This window comes from Talpa occidentalis, unplaced genomic scaffold, assembly GCF_014898055.3.
Source record: "Talpa occidentalis isolate TD23 unplaced genomic scaffold, MPIMG_talOcc4v2.1 talOcc4.9, whole genome shotgun sequence".
Taxonomy (NCBI): Eukaryota; Metazoa; Chordata; class Mammalia; order Eulipotyphla; family Talpidae; genus Talpa; species Talpa occidentalis.
The window spans coordinates 11,840,253-11,855,453 of record NW_023605305.1 but is presented as its reverse complement, the minus strand read 5'-3'; the positions used below and the strand labels follow the sequence as shown (position 1 = coordinate 11,855,453).

General features: G+C 45.4%; 1 protein-coding gene across 3 annotated transcripts in view; it reads left to right on the top strand.

Annotated features, from left to right (window-relative positions):
- The first annotated feature begins 8,716 nt into the window (after positions 1-8,716).
- The window catches only part of USP48 (ubiquitin specific peptidase 48), a 70,710-nt gene continuing 64,225 nt past the window's right edge, over positions 8,717-15,201 (top strand). Inside the window, exon 1 of one of the 3 annotated variants that reach the window (XM_037500660.1) lies at positions 8,717-9,051. In XM_037500660.1, coding sequence (XP_037356557.1) covers positions 8,918-9,051 — 134 coding nt within the window. In that variant the 5' untranslated portion in view covers positions 8,717-8,917. The remainder of the gene's footprint in view (positions 9,052-15,201) is intronic. The other 2 variants (XM_037500661.1, XM_054690882.1) reach the window with 2 other exon arrangements.

Genomic DNA, 15,201 nt, shown 5'->3' with positions numbered 1-15,201 from the left:
CTGTAGCAGATGGCTGGACCCCTTTTAGTGCGTGTACCCCTTAACAGTTTGGTGTCCTGGGAGACCACTTGGTCATACACTAACAATAGCTCCGAATTGACTTTATAAAATGAAGGGATCATTTTGAAGTTATGAGTTATGCTTCTCTTTTATCATTAACTAAGAAAATTAGAAGTCAACCTTTCGTTAACAGAAAATGTTAGAAATTAACTAGATGCCTTCTTTTTTTTTTTTTTTTTGAAACTACAGAGTTTTTTTTTTTTTTTAAGATATATTTATTTTTATACAAGAGCTGGGCTACAGGCCAGAGGCATGGGTGAGAGGATTCACCAGAGACAGGGTGGGGAACAGAACAGGCAGACTGACCGAAACACACTGCTGAGGGTAGCAGCGGGCACGACAGGAGAGGTCTGCCACGCCATGTGGGAATCTCCCTGGCCAGCCGGGAATCGAACCTGTGCTGCAGAAGCTGTGGACAGCTTCACAGCTCTCAACACACTGCGCCACTGGGGAGGCCCCTTAACTAGATGCCTTCTAAAGAACAATTACATATTCTTTCTGTACAAATAACTTTAAATTGAGACAAAGCTGAGTGCAGGTCAGTGACTCAGAAAAATCTGTTGACTGTCCCCAAGTCTGGGTCCTCCTGGGCTCTGAACAACCTCTTTAATGAACTTTAAAAATTTTTTTTAAAGATTTATTTATTTATGCATGCAAGAACTGGGGTGTAAGCCAGAGGTGTGGGGCGTGAGAGGATTCACTAGAGAGAGTGGGGAGCAGAACAGGCAGACCTACTGAAATACACTGCTGAGGGGAGCAGCGGGAGAGACAGGAGAGGTCTGCTGTGCCATGTGGGTAGCTCCCTGGCCCACTGGGAATCAAACTCAAGCTGCAGTGGCTGGCGATAGCTTGATGGTGCTGTCTTAACCCCTGCACCACCAGGGAGGCCACTAAACTTTTAAATTTTGAATTCATTTCAGAGAGGGGATTATTTCAATTAACTCTCATGACCTAATCCCCAAAAGCACACCTCCAAAACTATTACACTGGGTCTTAGGATTTAACATATGACTGGTGAGGACACAAGCAGTCAGTATACAATCTTTGTGGAGGCTGTTATTCTGCCTATTGCAGTCCTATAAATTATAAAAAAATAGATTTTATTAAAAGCACAAAGGAGGGTCTCCCTGGTGGCGCAAGGGGTTAAGCGTCAGCACCATGAAGCTATCGGCAGTCACTGCAGCACATGTTTGATCCCTGGTCGGGGAGCTACCCACATAGTGCTGCAGATCTCTCCTGTCTTGCCTGCTACTCCCCTCAGCAGTGTATTTCAGTAGATCCACCTGTTCTGCTCTCTATTCTGTCTCTAGTGAATCTTCTCACCCCCCACACCTCTGGCCTATGCCCCAGCTCTTGCATGTGTAAATAAATAAATCTTAAAAAAAACAAAAGTGCAAAGGAATGCCAAAACAGAGTGGCGTTGTAACAGGGTGGTCCCCAGGAAAGGGGGAGGTTCCAGGTTCCTGCCCCACCCAAGGGAGGGTGGAGCTGAGCAGAGAGAGAAGAAGCTGCAGAGGGGACTGAGGAAGGAAGGAAGCAGGATGGAGAGCCAGAAGGAGGCCTGGAGGAGGCACATGGAGCCAAGAGACATGTGAAGAAACTGCGCTTGTCTTTTGGTCGTGGACTGGGTGACACAGATGTGGGTGAGAGACCCGTGGGGAGGTAACCATGGCGGTTTTTGTCTTGATTTTGATTTTGCTCTTTTCCTCCCAGACTTGTCTGGTTGTTTGTGACCCTTTTCTGTGGGTCCCCACTGGAAGATGCTTTAGACTTGGGGCAGGCTTTGGGGCCTTGCTCTGGGCCAATCCCATTTGGATGGACTTTTACCCACGAGGGGACGGGTAACTTTGGGTGGTTGATTTAGAAACTAGATTCTTTGCCTTTCCTGTATTGTTTCCTAATTGTATTAAAGTTCCTTCCCATGAAAGTTTCTCATATGTTTTGTATTGATGTGGCAGATGGTGGCAGATGGCAGAACCTATTTAGAGCAGTCAGGTTTGTGGGGTCTGGGGTGCCCCTCTCCCTGCCCTCTAACAGCATGATCTGATTTATGTTTATACTTAATTCTTTTCTTTTTATTGATTTAGGAGAGGGCCCAAGATATGGGTTAGAAAAACTCCAGCTGTGACACTGTGATTCATATGAAGAAATACAGATTTGGTCTTACTCTATTCCTGGCACAGCGCTCCTAATGCTCTTGGGCTTCCCTAAGTGATAAGTGATGAAGGTGTCTTTTGTTGTTCCCAACAAGCCCTTTTCAAGCACACTTACTTATTAATGAGTTGAAGTTTGGCAAGCCCTTCGGAAGTAACCTAGGGACAAGCACTGGTTGCTAGGGGAATAAACCGTGACTAGAGAGCTGGAACTATTAGCCCCCCTCTACTCTAGGAAAGGGACACTGAAGGGTTTTATTTAGATTGAACTCAATCACCAAAGGCCAATGATTTATTTATTTTTTTAAAAAAGATTTATTTATGGGGCCTTCCTGGTGGCGCAAGGGGTTAAGATGCAACCTATGAAGATATCCATAGTCACTGTAGCATGAGTTCGATCCCTGGCCAGGGAGCACCCACATGGTGCAGGAGACCTCACCTGTCTCGCTCGCTGCTCTCCTCAGCAGCGTGTTTCAGTCAATTCGCCTGTTCTGCTCCCAGTTGCCATTATGCATACAAGAACTGGGGTACAGGCCAGAGGTGCAGGGGCAGGTGAGAGGATTCATCAGAGACAGAGTGCGGAGCAGAACAGGCAGATCTACTGAAGTACACTGCTGAGGGGAGCGGCAGGCAACACAGGAGAGGTCTTCCCTGCCTGGGGATCGAACTCATGCTGCTTGATAGTGCTGAGATTTAAAAATCCCTGCGCCACCAGGGAGGCTCCCAAAGGCCAATGATTTAATCACCCATGGCTATATAATGAATGTAAAAATCAAAAAGTTTCAGAGAGCTTCTGGGTGGTGAGCAGAGCTGGTGCTGAGAGGGTGGTATATCTGGGGAGGGCATAGAAGCTCTTGTCCCATCCATCTCTTCCATCTGGCTGTTATATCCAGTAGGCAATAGGTAAAATGACTAATAGGTGAAATGTTTTCCTGATTTCTGTCAGCCTTTCTAGCAAATTAATCAAACCCAAGGAGTAGAGGAGGCATGAAAACCCCTGATATATAGCCAGATGGTCAGAAGCTCAACTGAGAACCTGGCCTTGCAGTTGGTCAGTTGGTGTCTGGAGGGGTCTGTGTGCAGGTTTTTTGTTGTTGTTGTTAAAGATTTATTTATTTATGCATAGAAGAACCGGGGTGTAGGCCAGAGGTGCGGGGTGGTGGGGGGGTGGTGGTGAGAGGATTCACCAGAGACAGAGTGGGGAACAGAACAGGCAGACTGACTGAAATACACTGCTGAGGGGAGCAGCGGGTGAGACAGGAGAGGTCTGCTGTGCCATGTGAGTCAGCGTCCTGGCCAGAGATTGAACTCAGGCCAGCCACTGTGGTGGGCCATTGTGGGGATAGTGCTGTCACTGAAGCCCAAGGCCATCAGGGAAGCCCTACGTGTGCAGTCTTATGGGACCTGTGATCTTTATTCTTCAGAACTTGATTTAAATGAGATCAAGATGCTGGAGTGTGCCTAGGCATGTGCAAACCAGCAGGCCATGGACCCAGCACACCTTTCAGCTTCCTCACCCCAGGTGATGTTATTTCTGCTAAAGGGACACAGCGAGCGGTTCTGTAGTGGTTACATGAGGGATTGATAGTCTTAGTCTTGGATTCCAGGAAGTCCACTTGGGCCTCACTGGGAACATATTCTACAATCTACTCTGTTGTTTCCTAATAAACCCTACTGTGTTGTTGGAATAACAAATTCCTTTTGTTTGAGGTCAGTAACTGAACCCTGTTTGCTCTGATGCTATCTCCAGGTCGATTAGTGTCAAAACTGAGTTAGACACCTAGCCGGTGTTGCAGAATTGTTTGATGTGTGGAAAACCCACACATCTGGTGTCAGAAGTGAGGTAGTGGAGTACAGAGTAGACACACACAGAAAATGAGATTCTCCTTTGCACTGACAGTACAGAGGGAAGAGGCAGCAAAGTCCACTGATGAGCAGTCACTGAGGGAGATAGAAAACCCAGAGATACTGCCCAGAAGCCAAGAGGAGGACCTCTCAAGACGGTATGAGTGGTCATCTGTGCTAGTGGCTGCTAAGGCCAGAAGGGATCCCTGGTCTGGTACCATGAAGTCAATAAAAGCAGCAGTGATATGAGTATAAGCCAGGTTGGAGCTAGATGAAGAGTGAGAAGGTGATGAAGTCAGGAGGGTAGAGACCCTTGCTGCCTGCTACCATCAACACAGCACTTGTGGCTGTCAGCACTTGGATGTGTCAAGTTTGAATTGAGATGGGCTGTAGGTGTAAAATGTACATTAATTTCCAAAATGTGAAAAAAAGTTGAAATCTCATTAATATAGTAAAAATATCAAGTTCATGTAGGAATGTAAAGATTTTGGACATATTAGGTTACATGTATTATTCAAATCAATTTCATCTGCTTTTTACTCTTTTAAAACATGGCTACTAGAGGGGCCTCCCTGGTGGCACAAGGGGTTCATAAGTCTTAGCTCTATGAAGCTGTCGGCAACCACTGCAGCACGAGTTCAATCCCTGGCCAGGGAGCTGACACACATGGCGCAGCAGACCTCTCCTGTCTTGCCTGCTGCTCCCCTCAGCAGTGTATTTCAGCAGATCCGCCTATTCTGCTCCCCACTGTGTCTCTGGTGAATCCTCTCATCTCTGCATACCTCTGGCCTACACTCCAGCTCTTGTATGCATAAATATCTTTTTAAAAAACATGGCTAATAGAAAATTTAAAATGACGTAAGTGGTTCATATGTTTCTGTTGGGTAGTGCTGGTTGTAGATAATTGTTTCAAAATTTTTTCTATGAAGGGAAAGTTTTTCAGAATGGAGAGGAAAAAAAGGGACTCCCCATTGACGTGAAACTTTTCTCCATATTCAATTTTTCTGCTTCTCTTTATATCTAAATATTAGTCATTCTGGACCTTCTTTCCAGGATCCTCCCTTTGCTCCTGAAACTTGTTAGGTGAAGGAGCCTGTCAAGTGGCTGTGCAGGGCAAGTGTTTTAGACCAAAGAAACAGGAGAGGCCCTGAGGCAGGAGGCTACTTGAGTAGTTCTGTGGCCTGAAGGAGGACCACAGCATTGTCAGAACAAAGCTGGGGGAAGGAAAAGCAGTAGGCAACGAGTACTGGGCAGCAAGGCACAGAGGAGAGGGCATTTGTTATTTATTCTGAGGGAGGAAGTTTTTGGAGGTTTTTGAGTAGAGGAATGTCCATCTGGCTTACATGCCAAGAACTGTCAGAGGTAAAGACAAGGAAGACCAGTTAGGAAGATTTTGCAATAACCCTGGGTGAGACCAGGGTGGCAATGGTAACTGTAGTGTATTAAAAACAAAAAGAAACTGGCCCAAAATGGAGACACTTGTGCTAAACCCATGTCGCCAAACAAGATTTAATGTCTATTGTAATTGTCGTTTCAACCCCTCCCGGGAAGTAATGCTGATCAGTCTGGGCCAACAATAGCCAGACATCTGCCTAGGGGTCCCTCCCTTGCCTCAAGGGAAGGTGGCTTGGTGCCTATACCAATCCTTTCTTTTGCTAAATAATCCCACCCTCTTTTTGCCCTACTGAAAAACTTTCCACTTTGTACTAGCTGTTTGAGATGCTGCTGAATTCTTGAGTCCCTTTAACAAAACCAATTAGATTTCTAAATTTATTGGGTTGAATTTTGTTTTTTTTTTAACAGTGGTTGCATTCTGTGTATATTTTGCAGGCACAGCTGACAGGATTGTGGAAGGCCTAGATGGGGATATAAGAAAAAGACATTCAAGCCATCTCTAAGGTTTGTAGGAGAATGAAGCTGTCACCTGCTGAGATGGGAAAGACTGCAGAAGAATATTTGGGGAGAAGGGCTGGAAATAGAATAAGGAAATGTTTTGGACCTCTGAAGTGGGAAACACCTACTGCACTTGGGAGATGTCAAAGATGCAGCAAGATATAAAGATCTGGGATTTTAGGAGCAAGGTGAGGTCTAGAGAGATGAATTTGGGAGTCATCACACAACTGTAATGTAATGAAAGCCACAGGAGATCAGCTCACCAAGGGAGAAAATGTAGTTAGAGGAGAAGCCCAAGGAGGACCCTGAGCCACTCAAGTTTATAGGTAGAGCGGTAACACAGAATCAGCAAGGACACCAAGAAAGAATGGCTGGAGTGATGGGAACCCCAGGAGAGAATGGTGTCCTGCAAGTTAAGAAAGTGCTTGCAGGCCTCCCTGCTGGCTCAAGGGGTTAAGACACAACCTAGGAAGCTTTCCGGAGCCACTGCAGCACGAGTCCTATCCCACATGGTGCAGCAGACCTCTCCTGACTCGCCCACTGCTCCCCTCAGCAGCGTATTTCAGTCAATCTGCCTGTTCTGTTCCCTACTCTGTCTCTGGTAAATCCTCTCACCCCCCACACCTCTGGCCTGTACCCCAGTTCTTGTATGCATAAATAAATAAATATTAAAAAAAAACTTCTAAAAAAAAATGCTTGCAAGAGAGAGGGTCTGATGCTGAAGTCAGGTCAAGCAAATGGTTGTGAGCAGAAAGTTGGTGACCATATGAGTGGTTTTGGGGGTAACAAAGTCAAGAGCCTGATTTGGAGTGAATTGAAGGGAGAATAGGAGGAAGAGAACTGAAGAGGAGTATGTAGACAAGTCTTTCCAGGAGTTATGTTACAAAGGGGAGCAGAGAAATGGGACAGTAGCTGGAGGTGGGATGTGGGAGTCAAGAAAGGGTTTGTTAAATTTGGGAGAAATTACAGTATAGTTGGGATGTTAATGAAAATGCTCCAGTAAAGGTTAAAGAATTCAGGATGCAAGAGCAATATAGCCCTCAAGAGTCACTCATGTCTGAGTAAGTTGCACCTGAAATGCAACTTATTAAGAACTGCAATCATACCCCCTTCTAAGCCTGCTTTTCTAGTTTTTATCTCACTTGGTAGAAGTTTCATTTAATTACCCAAGTTAGAAAACAGGCATGTAGCAGTAAGATGGTGAAAAACATTCACAGTTTTATCACGTGCTAAGTGAGGCAATGGCTGACACAAGGAGTCCAAGCACCAAGGACAATGACCCAGGCTTGAAGGTCAAACGAGAGGAAGATAAAGACACTGATAAGTCTGACAGCAAGCTGTAGCAATTCCACGTCCTAAATATCTTTGAAATTTGTCTCCTTGCTCCATACTTACTACACGGCCCAGTTCAGGCCTTTGTTTTCCCTAGTCTATAATCTTTTAAGAGGTCTTTCTGGCTCTGCTCTTGACCCAGATCGAGAAAGTTCTACAAAATACAAACGTTTACTCACCCTCTTTAAAACTTTCATTGACTTTCTCAAATAAAGGCAAATGTGGGGGAGCCTCTCAAGCCCTAACTTTCAATTCTCCCAGTCTCAGAATTCTGGCCTCACATCTAGAAGTTTCTCCTTGTAGTTCCCTTTGTCTGGAAGGGTGTGTTCTATCTTTTAAGGGTTAGGCGTAAAAGTTACCACTTCTGGGAAGCCTCTTCCCAGTACTCACTTCAAGGCTAGCAAGGGGATCTTGTGTTTGTGCCGCCCTCAACTCATCCACGTTAGCGCCACATCTTATTTTCAAGCCTTCAGTGAACGTTAGTCGTCTTAACACACGTTAAGCACGGAGTCCAAGGTTACCCAGAGGTAAACGGATGAGTCAGAAATTAGTGCTTGAACCCCTGTAGTGCTCTCATTCAAATGCAAAGCCCTTAAATCCTCACTATAGCAATGCCTTTTACAGTTTGTAAACCATTCTGATTAGTCAAATCTTTATACCCTAGGGCAGAGTTGCAAAAAGGAAATGTTTTTACACCCGGGAGCTAGAGAGGAATTTCTCCAAAGAACTAGGAAATCAGCATTTGGAGAACAACAGCGCGGAGGTCAACCAGCTGCAGGAAGACCTTGCCTATCAAAGAACTCCAACCGGGGCACCCGCGTGGGTCCCGCATCTCCCACCTTCCCGCCCAACTCGCCCCCCGCCTTTCGAGGACTACAAATCCCAGCATCCCTCGCACCCAGTGAGTGGCAGCACGAAGTGCATGCCGGGACACGTAGTCCAGTTCCAAACCCAGGAAAAGCCAGGACCGTCCCATGACGTCAGGTGGGCGCGGGATAGGCGTCGGAACCGGTTCTGGTGAAGTTAAATCTTCCCCCAGAGACCCGACCCTTTTTCCTTTGGTGACCCAGGGTCAGGCCCCACCCCGCAGCCCGGCGGACCTATGGTGTGCGTCGAGCAGCCTCTCGCGTGAGAGTAGCCGCCCACAGTTAAAGGGGCAGCGGCGGGGGGCGCGAGCCGACAGCGTTCCGCCCTCGCGGCGCGGGCCCGTGAGCGTGGTGGCGCGCAGGCCGCTCCCGGGCACAGGTGCTGACGCGCCGCTCCCCAGCAGCGCCGCTGAGGACGTGGCAAGACGGTGCCGACGGCCGCTTCCCCTTCCTCCGCCGGCCGGGCCTGAGGCGCGGGAGGTGCAAAGGCTGCTGGGGCGGCGCATGCGCCGTGCGCGACGGGGCGTCCACCTCCAACGTCCGCGGGCGCGGGGGGTGTCGGGTGCCCGCGGCGGCGCTTTGCGGCCGGTCGTGCGGGCAGGGCGCGGGCGGGCGGGCGCGGCGGCAGTGGCGCGCACAGGTGATTGACTGGCCAGCTGGCTGAGGGAGCGCCCGGTCCTCCTCGCTGGCAGGTGGCGGAGCTTATTTGGGCGGCGGCAGCGACGGCAGCGGCGGCCGGGCTCGGGAGGCGCTCCTTGGGCCGAGGCCATGGCTCCGCGGCTGCAGCTGGAGAAGGCGGCCTGGCGCTGGGCGGAGACGGTGCGGCCCGAGGAGGTGTCGCAGGAGCACATCGAGACCGCCTACCGCATCTGGCTGGAGCCCTGCATCCGCGGCGTGTGCAGGTGAGGCCCGCGCCCCGGCCTGGCGCCCCCCTCGCGCCGCCCCTTGGAGAGCGGGGCTCGGGGCTGGGGTCGGGGAGCCGGCTGCGCGCACCCCGCGGGCGCCGAGGGGCGCAGGGAGCTGCATCCCTCCCGCCGGCTCGGCGAGCTGCGGCGCGCAGCCTCCCGGGCTCTGCACGGAGGTGATGCTGCCGGACGCCCCGGAGGAAGGGTTCTGGGTTCGTATCTCAGAAGATGGCGGTGGCGATGGCTACAGGCAGGATCTGCGAGCTTAGCAAACACTGGTGGTTGGTGTATCTTGGCCACGGCGTGGCTTTTTCGACTGGGAAAAGGAACTTCTTGGAAGGGAGCTGCTCCCAGCATGTCTTGCATTACTGTTGGCGCTGAAGGCTTGGTCATTTTCATCATTTTGGCCAGGGCTGCTTTGGAAAAATGTATGGTTAGCCGACGTCATCGGTACCCTTCGCCCCCCAGTTGACCTCCCCTCGCTTTGTAGTATTTGTAAGCTTTTTTTTTTTTTTTTTTCTTGGTTTTGTTGTGGCCTTTCTGACCCTCCGCCACGCTTGCTGAGAACCAAGTTTGAGCTGTGCAAGTGCTGACCTTCACTGCTGCTTAGCCCTCAAACCTTGCCTTGCCTTTGCATTCTCAGGCATTGTGCTTGTCTCTTCTGTTTTTCCAGCTTTTAACGCGGGAACTATAGTTTTTGTTCCCGAACCTTGTTAGGTTGACTTGACCAAGCCGGGCATGCTCAGTAACCTTTTAGCGGCGTTTTTAGTAAAGGTTTTCTGGAGTTTTTTCATTCCGCTGGGGGGGAGATTCGGCAGGAATGGAAGTCAGTGTCCCATCGTGGGACTTGAAAAAGATCTAGTTGGAAGCATGAAACAAGTCAGGAAACTGGCAAACAAACGGATGATTCAGGTGCCGGGCACACGTCTAGTTGGCGAAGAGGGCAAATCTCACTCTAGCAGTAGTAAGTATTGGAGTGACAGAAGTCCGTGTAGAATAAAAAGTGCTAAGTTTCAGCCAGCTTCTTAATTAGGTTCCAGAGTAATCAAAAAATGTAAACCTTTACAGGAATAGTTCTGACTTTAACTGTAGAAATAGGCTGAGCTCACCATCAGGGGAATATCATAAAGGTGAATTTTAAGCTGCAGCTTAAAAACTGTATTGAGATATCATTCGCATATCCTGTGATTCACCCACTCAAGATGTACCATGCAGTGTTTTTTCGTTATTTGTATATTCTCAAGGTGGTTTAGCCATCTGTTTTTAGGACATCTCCCCCTCAACCCCCTCCCACAATAAAAAGCCATGACACTTATCAATAGGTTATTTCTTAGTTCACCCCTGTGCATTGCCCCCTCCAGTTCCAAGCAGCACCCAACTATATACTTTCTGCCTCTAAATTTGCCCATTCTGGACATTTCATGTATGGACTTATTTATTTCACTTGGCATGTTTCAAGGATTATCTGTGTTGTAACATGTGTCAATATTTTATTTTTAAAAAATCTTTTTTAAAAGTGTGTAGGGCCTCCCTGGTGGCGCAAGGGTTTAAGACACAACCCACATGGCACGGCAGACCTCTCCTGACTCGCCCACTGCTCCCCTCAGCAGTATACTTTGGTCAATCTTTTAGTAGATCCACCTGTTCTGAGCCCCACTCTGTCTCTGGTGAATCCTCTCACCCCACTCACCTGGCCTGTACCCAAGCTCTTGTATGCATAAATAAAATGTGCAGAAGTTAACATTTTAAGTATATAATGGGAGCATTAAGTACATTTACAATGTTGTGCAAACCTCACCATTGTTGGATCTAGAACTTTTTTCATTCTAAAAGGAAGCTTTATTTACATTAAATAGGCACTTCGCATTTCCCCTTCCGCCCAGCCCCAGGCAACCAGGAAACTCCCTGTCTCCAAGCACTTCTCTAATCTATGTATTTCATATAAATGGAATTACACAGCTCCTGGCGGTTTTTTTTTGGGGTCTGGCTTTCATTTAGCATAATGTTTTCTAGGATCTTGCTGTAGTATTGTGTATTAATATTTGAACTCTCTTTATGGCTGAATAATAGTCCATTGTTTGGATATACCACATTTTCTTTATCTGTTCAAGTTGAAGGACTTAAAAAATTTCCTTCAACATTCCCCAGGAATAATTGAAAAATATAATTGTATATATTTAAAGTGTACAATGTGGTGATTTGATGTACACTATAAAATGGTTGCCAAGCCCAAGATAATTAACAAATCCATCACTTCACCTAGTTAATAGACGTTTTGGTTGTTGCCACTTTTTGGCCATAAGATTAGTGCTGCTATGAACATTTATGTACAAGTTTTTGTTAGAACACCTGGTTTTAGATCTGGGGGCTGTGCACCTACTAGTGGGGTTCCTGGTTCGTGTGGTAATTGTGTTTAACTGTGGAGCCACCATTCTGTTTCCACAGCTGCGTGCCGCTTTACCTTCCCACCTGCAGTGTGTGAAGGCCCAGTTTCTCCTGACATTTAAGTTCTGGTTAATTGCCAGCCGGTGGGTTTGCATTGACATCTCATTGTGGTTTTGATTGCATTTTCCTAATAACTAATTTCTGTTTATTGCTGAATAATATTCCGTTCTGTGTATCTACCTCATTTTTAGATACTTATTAATGGATGGCCATTTGGGTTGTTTCCACTTTTTAGCTGCTGTAAATAATGCTCCTGTGACTCTTAGTTTGCATGTTGTGGGGTATGTTTTGATTTTTCTAGGGTAGATTCGTAGGATTGGAATTGTTGGGGCATAATGATAACATCATGTTGGACATTTTGAGTAACTAATTATTTTCCCAAATTGTACTATTTAACATACAGTGTATGGAGATTACAATTTCTCCACAGCCTTGCACTTGTTTTTGTTTCTCTTTATACTTGTAGCCATCCTGACTGTGTGAAGTGGATTCTCCTGTGGTTTAGACTTGCATTTCCTTGGTGACCAGTAATGTTGAGCATCTTTTCATGTTTATTGCCCATTCAATATGTCCATCCATCCATCCATCCACCCATTTATTTATTTATTTTAGAATAATTCCAATTCCTTTGGCCATTTAAAAAAGTGGGTTGTCTTTTATTTTTATTGAACTGTAAGAGTTCTCACATTTTGGATACAAGTGCCTCATGTTTGCAAATCTTTTCTCATTCTGTTAGGGATTGTCTTTTCAGCTCAAAAGTTTTTAGCTTTGATGTAGTCCAATTTAGCTTTCTTAAGTCTGATTTTGAAACCATGCCTACTGTGAGGTCCAAGCAATTTTTATTTAAATCTCAAAGGCTACTTATTCCTGCTTTCTCTTTAGTTTATAAATTTCCCCTGACTCTTAGAAGAAGCAAATTAATAACATCCATTTTTTCATAGTGTACACTATGTTAAAAGATGCCAGCACTGAAGGTGTGTTTAGCCATATTCAAAGACTAGGTGAACCCGTCCTGCTTCCCTCACATTGTTGCCACCTTTCGCCTTGCTAACTTTGACAGATCAAGTCCAATTTTTTTAAAACATTTATTTATTTATTTATTTATTTATTTATTTATTTATTTATTTATACAAGCACTGGGAGGGTGAGAGGATTCACCAGAGCGGAGAGCAGAACAGGCAGAAGGACTGAAGTACACTGCTGAGGGGAACAACGGGCGCAGCAGGAGAGGTCTGCACGCCATGTGGGACCCTCGTTGGGCCCAGCGCTCAACCGCTGCACCACCAGGGGAGGCCCTCAAGTCCAATTTTTTTAAACTAAAAAATAATATTTTTTTGAAGATTTATTTATTTATACATACAAGAGCTGGGGTGTAGGCCAGAGGTGCAGGGGTGGAGGTGGTGAGAGGATTCACCAGAGACAGTGGGGAGCAGAACAGTCTGATCTACTGAAATACACTGCTGAGGGGAGCAGCTGGCGAGACAGGAGAGGTGAGGTCTGCTGGGCCATGTGGGTATCTCCCTGGCCGAGGATCGAACTTGTGCTGCAGTGGCTTGCGGATAGTTTCATAGGTTGCCTCTTAACCCCTTTCACCCCCAGGGAGGCCCTGTCATATATTTTAGAAGATGAGGGATATAAGCAAACAACATAATTATTTTAGTACTAATTGTTCCATTTTATGCATTCAGTCTTTGTCCTTTTAGAATTTGATTAAGGGAATGAGAGAGGGGAATCTATCCTTACTTTATTTTTCTTTGTACAAATAGCTACTGAGTTTTCTTAGTCATCTATTGAATAATATAGCATTTCCTTCCACTAGTTAAAAAAGTCACTTATATGATAAATTCTTATGTCTTTGGGTTTATTTCTTAGCCATCATCTCTCCCATTGATTTGGCTCAATGTCCCAGTCCTACGACCATAGTTCTATTATTTGGGATTATTTTTAAAATACCTGATAAGGCAAGACCCTTCTTATTTCTCTTAAGAATTTTCTAATGATTCTTATTTAATTAAAAGCTATTTTTCATATAGAAAAGCACATAAATTATAGGGATTACACTGGAGGCCTTATCACAAAGGGAACATTGTATCTACTACAGATACAAAAATGTTACTAGCATTCCCCTGCTCCCCAGTCTCCTTTTCTGCCTCTTACTGATCACTTTCTCCTCCCTGCTCCTCAAAAGTAACCACTACCTTAGGGTGGAAATCATATTATTTTTCTTGTTTTGAACTTTGTATACAGTTGTATACATTGTTGTTCCCTTGGCCTTTTTTTTTTTTTTAAAAAAAAAGATTTATTTGTGCATACAAGAGCTGGGGTACAGGTCAGAGGTGCAGGGGTGAGAGGATTCACCAGAGACAGAGTGGAGAACAGAACAGGAGGATTGAATGAAATACACTGCTGAGAGGTCCACTGCGCCATGTGAGTCGCGCTCCCTGGCCAGCGGGGAACTGAACTTGTGCTGCTGCGGATTGCTTCTTAGTGCTGTGCTTAACCCCTTGCGCCACCAGGGAGGCCCCTGTAATTCCTTTTGTGTCTGGTTTTTGCTGCTCTGGGTGAGGTTCATCCACATTGTGGGAAGCCTTCCTGTGTTCCTTTTCAGTGCTATGCAGTATTCCATGCCTTTCATATACTTTACTTTTTTTTTTTATTGAGGTAACATTGGTTTACAACATTGTGATCTAGAGGTATGGGATCTCCCCCTTTGGGTGGCTTTTTATATACTTTATCTTTCCCTATCTTTCCCAATGGTATTGTCATTTGGAATTTTTCCAGTATTTGAATAAAGCTGCAGTCTACATTCTTGTGTGTATCTTCTGGGGATGTACACATTTTTGATGACAGGTATCGCTGGGTCAGAAGTTTTTATTTAACTTCACAGTAGATAATACCAAATTAGTTCCAAAGTGATTGTACCATTCATGAGCATTATGTGAGTTGATGTGCTACATCACTGATAGTATCTAGTCATTTTGAAGATGATGTGTCATGGTATCATTGTGGTTTTCATATATCTGACAGATAAGTTCGTGTGTTTTTGTGTGTCATGAACAAATTCCCCTCTAAGTAAAAGGAATTGAAGTTTAGGTTCCAGTAATGATACATGGGTTTTCTGGTACCTGGTGTCTGATATCACCATGTGCACTCTTAATTTGAGAAGCAGGGATGAGCTAAAACGCAGGCACTTTCGTGTTTGGATTCTTTTGCTCAACATCATGGTTTTGAGAATCATATTGGATGTAGCAGCGGTTTTTTTGAGGGGAGTAAGTAATCTATGGTAGGATTTGTTTATTGATGGCTATTTGGATTATTTACCCCTTTTGACAGTTGTGTGTAAAAGTTGCTTTCAATTTTCATGTGTAGTCTTTGGTTATTTTCATGCATTTTTCCTTTGGATGCTCAGTCTTATGTATAGTAACATTGTATGCTGTCATGAATTTATTGTTTTATTTAACCAGTTGCTTGTAAATTGATTTGAATTTATATTCAGTCTTTTTCTATCCTTCCTTCAATAAATAACATTAATTCTAAGTTAGTTTAACATGTAGAAATCTGTAGAATAAAGACCCTTGTGGGATTGCAGGGTATTATGGATAATGCATTAGTAGTTTTGATAGATAATGGAAATGAGCCTCCAAAGAGATCATTCTGCTTTTTAGCCTAACTAGCAGTATATTGCGAGAGATTGCTTTTTTC